This window comes from Euprymna scolopes, chromosome 42 (assembly GCF_053919585.1).
Source record: "Euprymna scolopes isolate OS-2025 chromosome 42, ASM5391958v1, whole genome shotgun sequence".
Classification (NCBI taxonomy): Eukaryota; Metazoa; Mollusca; class Cephalopoda; order Sepiida; family Sepiolidae; genus Euprymna; species Euprymna scolopes.
In genome coordinates, this window is record NC_136523.1 from 32,584,843 (window position 1) to 32,590,842 (window position 6,000).

A 6,000-nucleotide genomic window follows, 5' to 3' on the forward strand; every position below is an offset into this window, starting at 1 on the left:
ATTTTTTTTTTTTTAACTTCAACCAATAATTTTTTGTGACTTGCAATATAGTTTTTTGGGGATTTTTTTCAACTTCAACCAATAATTTTTTGTGACTTGCAACATATTTTTTTTTTTTTTTTACAACTTCAATTAATAATTTTTTGTGACTTGCAACATAATTTTTTTTTTTTTTTTTTTACAACTTCAACCAATAATTTTTTGTAACTTGCAACATATTTTTTTTTTTTTTTTTAACTTGAACCAATAAATTTTTGTGACTTGCAATATAGTTTTTTGGGGATTTTTTTTAACTTCAACCAATAATTTTTTGTGACTTGCAATATAGTTTTTTGGGGATTTTTTTCAACTTCAACCAATAATTTTTTGTGACTTGCAACATATTTTCTTTTTTTTTTTTTTCAACTTCAACCAATAATTTTTTGTGACTTGCAACATATTTTTTTTTTTTTTACAACTTCAACCAATAATTTTTTGTGACTTGCGACATATTTTTTTTTTTTTCAACTTCAACCAATAATTTTTTGTGACTTGCAACATATTTTTTTTTTTTTCAACTTCAACCAATAATTTTTTGTGACTTGCAACATATTTTTTTTTTTTTTACAACTTCAGCCAATAATTTTTTGTGACTTGCAACATATTTTTTTTTTTCAACTTCAGCCAATAATTTTTTGTGACTTGCAACATATTTTTTTTTTTTTTTCAACTTCAACCAATAATTTTTTGTGACTTGCAACATATTTTTTTTTTTTTTTCAACTTCAACCAATAATTTTTTGTGACTTGCAACATAGTATTTTTTTTTTTTCAACTTAAACCAATAATTTTTTGTGACTTGCAACATATTTTTTTTTTTTCAACTTCAGCCAATAATTTTTTGTAACTTGCAACATATTTTTTTTTTACAACTTCAATTAATAATTTTTTGTGACTTGCGACATAGTTTTTTTTTTTTTTTTTTACAACTTCAATTAATAATTTTTTGTAACTTGCAACATATTTTTTTTTTTTTTTTTTACAACTTCAATTAATAATTTTTTGTGACTTGCGACATATTTTTTTTTTTTTTTTCAACTTCAACCAACAATTCCAAATAGTAGAATAGGACATCAGTTAGAAAACAAAGAACAAGTAATAAATTAAAAGAAAAAAAAAATGCTAATAAAACTCGGGAGTTAAAATACCACAGGGATCGATCCTTGGATGTTTATTATTCCTGATATTCATAAATAACCTTCCTGATGAAATTGTCTCTGAGATACATTTGCTCTTACTGATCAAGTCCATGTCAACATTATTGCTTGATCAGTGTTACTGTTGTATAAGACTCAATGAGCATTCTGAGACAAGAGTTCTTTTGAATTTTTTTATCATGGTTTTTTTTCTTTTGACACAGATGTGTGGACAAAAGATCACATATCAGTCAGTATATTTTAGAGAGTTTAGTGAGTGACCGTGCGAGTTTGACACATTGGAAGGCAGGTCGTGGCATGGACCAGATCGAGAGAGCTTTAGGAGATTGAAATGAGTTAATATTAACTGACGAACACAACCTCAACAGTAAATGTAGATGTAGACCTTAGTGTGTAGAGGATCGATGGTGTCACACACACACACACACGGAGAATGTAACGGATATTTATATGGGGGAGAAAAAGAAGTAAGACAAAAGAGAGGGGAAATGAACAGCCACAAGAGGAAAACGAATGAACACGTATCCAAGGCAATGGTGGAAACCTTAGTGGAATGAGGACATAAATGGATGATAATATTTAATGCTGCTAAGACTAAGCTTCTTTCCTTTAATAATTAATAGAACATTAGTTAGAAAATTGCTACATGAGTTGCGCTAAAAAAAAAAAAGACGCGAGTTCAATTCCTGTCTAAGGCAGTATTGTATACATGGTATAATTCAATTATTTCACCCAGTGGTCATTATTCCAAATTTATAATAAAGAGCTGCCATCAATAAATGAACATTTTAAGTTTAATTTAGATGATTTCAAGCTGATATAATATAAACAAATTTTTTTTTTTTCAACTTCAACCAGTTCTCTGGATATGACCTTAAACTATATCCGATGGTGGAGCCACCCCTTAATTGCCATTGCTCCCAGGTCCACTCTGACCTGGAGTAGTAGTACCTGTTAGGGTCCCAACTATGGGTTAAATAGAAATTGACTTAAAAAAATATATTCTATTAAAAAATTTTTCTTCAAAATCACTGGATTCGGCATTAAATAACCTGAAAAGGGTTGATATGCCGTAAAACAAAAACAACCAACCAACTTCAACCAATAATTGCTATATGAGTTACAATTAAAAATAAATAAAAACGGATTTTTATCTTTTTAGTAACTGTTTTATGAATGTGCATGCGTGAATAGTTCACATTACAGATTATTATGTTAAGAATAAGTAGTTTAAAAACATCTTATACAGAATCATGTCAAGCTGGTCTGATGGTTATCGTACTCAACTCACTGTCTTTAGGTTTTGGTTTTGATCTCAGCTCGAATTTTTTTTTTTACTTACAAAAAGTGAAATGTTTATAGAAACATATTTGCATATGCGCATGTCTCAGTTTTGTATGAACTAAAATATAATATTTATGCATATTTTACGACCGGGCAATGCGAGGTGGCTTTCTGGTATATATATATATATATATATATATATATATAATTATTACTACAATTATTTTTAATACCTACAGACACTAATATTTTATCCTTTTGAGATTTATCCATGCAGAGTGTCACGATTACTGCCAGTTAGGAAATTCGAACCCAGCCATGAATCCATCTCTGACTCCAATTAGCAAGGAGCAAAATACTCGGCCAATGTTAACCTTGGTGAGAATATAGTTAAAATTAACATTTTATACAAATCGTAAATGTCATTCAAGAAAGTCGAAAGTGATCATGTAATTTTAACATCACGATCTGCGCATGTGGGCTTAAGTGACTGACTTATTGCATTTCAACGTAAAGTGCTCGACTATAAGAACCGAGTGCTTAAAGGGGAAGACACACCCACACACATATATATATGCGCGTATGGGGATGAGTATATGGCACAATCACATTAACATATCGGTTCTCGCCAGATCACCGAAGTTAAACTACGTTGAGCCTGGCCAGTACCAGATGGGTGACCATTTGGGAAGGCAAAATGCTTTATGTACCACGAGGTAAAATACCAGGTTGAGAAGCTGACATGGTCTATTCTTCTCTTAAGGGGAGATGGGACTCTCTTAAGCCATGGTAGGCACACCCCGTCTAGTGATGGCGTTACAATAAAAAAATACCCTTGATAGCCCTGACAAAGCATCAAATATTCAGCTACCGACAAGATTTGAATTACACTACAAACTTGTGTATAAAGTTCAATCTCGGCTGCGGCCACACTGGATATGGATGGGGATGGCCCAGAGGCTAACAGATAATGGTGAGGCGTTGTATGTTTTGGTATCGATTCTTGCTGATGGCATCCAAGTCATATATATATTTTTTAAGTTTTGGTCTCACAACTACATATTTCAATAGGTCCTGGATATGACCTTAAACGATATCCGATGGTGAGGCCCCAGTTTACGGGCTTTGGGGAGTGTGGAGCCACCCCTTAATTGCCATTGCTCCCAGGTCCACTCTGACCCAGAGTGGTAGTACCTGTTAGGGTCCCAACTATGAGTTAAATAGAAACCGACTTGAAAAAAAAAAAATATATTCTATTAAAAGATTTTTCTTCAGAATTACTGGATTTGGCATTAAATAACCTGAAAAAGGTTGATATGTCGTAAAACAACCAACCAATCAACCAATATATTTGAATATAATAATCGATATATAATATATATATATATAATATAATATATCTATTATATCTATAAAAGTGAACGTGTCTTTGTGTGTGTGTCTGTGTACATTTCCCTACGCAATAACTCTGTCAATTTTCAGTCTACAGACTCAAAATTTGATATAAAGGATACTGAGATGTGGAAAAATCTTTGTGATTGGTTTTCGACCAGAAATTTGGCTGTTAAGGGGTCAAAGTTCAACGATTTGACCTTTGAGAACTCTACCAAACTCCTCCGACTATTTGGGTCTAAACACTTAAAATTTTAGATATAGGTTCCTTGGACATGGATCTTACTTAATAACTTGATTTGAGCCCAAAACAGTAAATGTTAAGGGGTCATAATAGGGGTCAAATTTTAAAAAATTGACCGTTTTTTCTGTTTTTTTTTTTGCTTAACATACACCTCCAAACACCCGGGCAACGCCGGGCTGAAATGGTAGTATATATATATATAAGTGCTCGTCTGAGCTCTAATCTCTGGTCTCCCCTTGCCAATCTTTCACAATAAACACCCATCTAGCTGAAATCACTGTCATTAATTTTCCCTACTCTTTATCTGTGCCAAAAGCAAAATATAGATTCCATGAATAAAGCTTCTTTCTTAGACATGCACGCCTGTGGAACTCTGTTCCGTCCGCCTGTTTCCCACCTGACCACAACTTGGATGTCTTCAAGTCCAACATAAACAAATTCCTGATAAACCACCCCCTTAAGTAAGACACTTTATCAAATCTCCATTACTAAAGATTACTACGATATTATCCCATTGATTACTGTACACGCAATAACCCTTATCCCCGAGTGGCTTCCGGGCCTTAATAAGTGATAACTGCCATGTAAAAAAAAAAAATAAATAAATAATAAAAATTGATAGAGAATTGTCCATAAATCCGTAATCTGCATGAATTAAATTGTCATATTTACTGGCAACGTCGGGCGACCTGCTAGTGTAGTTACAAATTTTACGAAAATGATTTTTTTTTTAATTAAAAATTTAATTTTAATTATTTTTTTTTCATAGGTTTGACTGCAATCGGTGAACACTGCCACAATCTTCAGAAACTGGACGTGAGTTTTTGCAACAAGATCAGCAACGAAGGCGTGAATTTTGTGTCAAACAAATGCGACAAACTGCACTTCCTCGGTTTGTTCTCGTGCGAGAATGTTGAGACGGACTTTCTCCTTGAACTCGAAAAGACTTACCCGAACATCCTTTTCTATTGTTTCAACCTCGAATATAATCGGTTGATCAAGAGGGCTAGCGAGCAAGGCTACTTATGATTCGGGAGATGATGATATAAAATTTTTTTTGGCAGGGTGGCCAGGATACGAGTAACAACAACAACTTTCATGCTTTGCTGACTGTATATATATATATACATATATATATATATAATCTGTCTATATTTCTAACTTGTTTTTACTTTTTTCCTCTTCTTTCTTTTAATCTTTCTCTTTTCTTCCTTCTCTCTCTCTTTCTTCCCCTTTTTACCACCCCTCTCTCTTTTCCTTCCTCTCTCTCTCTTTTCCTTCCTCTCTTTCTCTCTCCCTTCCTCTCTCTCCCTTCCTCTCCTTTTTTCTCTCTTTCCCTTGTCACTCTCTCTCTGTTTCTTACTATCTTTCTTTCTTCTTTCTATTTTGTTTTTCATCTCCCTCTTCCCTTTTTCAGTTGTCCCAGTAATGAGGATGAAAACCTTTCAATGACTGAGACTTGGGTTCAATCCCATCCTGAGCCAACCTAGCATATTGTTTCAACTCCAATTGCGTTTATGCGGAGAAAAAGAAGTGCCGCCTCTTTTGACTAACGAAGCCTTTCTACCTTTTCTTTTGGGGTTTTCTCTTTTCTCTCTACTCCCTCTTTCCTTCTTTCTCTCTCTCTCTCTATATATATATATGTATTCATCATTATTACTGAGAGAAATGATTAAAAAAATATATATATATATTGCTATACCTACCAATTTGTGACTTATTTGAATTTAAAAAAATTGAGTATTTTTTTTTTCTTTTTTTAATTCAATTTTCACCCCAAATCGGTACAGTGCCACTTTAAAGTAGGGGGCTTATATCTGAGACATAATTTGCGGGGGCATTATGAAGAGAGTTGAGTAGCAAGATGTTTGTTCACATTACACTT

The 6,000-nt window shown here is 33.0% G+C and overlaps 1 protein-coding gene across 1 annotated transcript in view; it reads left to right on the top strand.

Moving 5' to 3' along the window:
- The window catches only part of LOC145266998 (uncharacterized), a 52,971-nt gene extending 47,766 nt beyond the window's left edge, over window positions 1-5,205 (top strand). Inside the window, exon 7 of the mRNA XM_080122898.1 lies at window positions 4,885-5,205. Coding sequence (XP_079979024.1) covers window positions 4,885-5,144 — 260 coding nt within the window. The 3' untranslated portion in view covers window positions 5,145-5,205. The remainder of the gene's footprint in view (window positions 1-4,884) is intronic.
- Window positions 5,206-6,000: the final 795 nt, after the last annotated feature.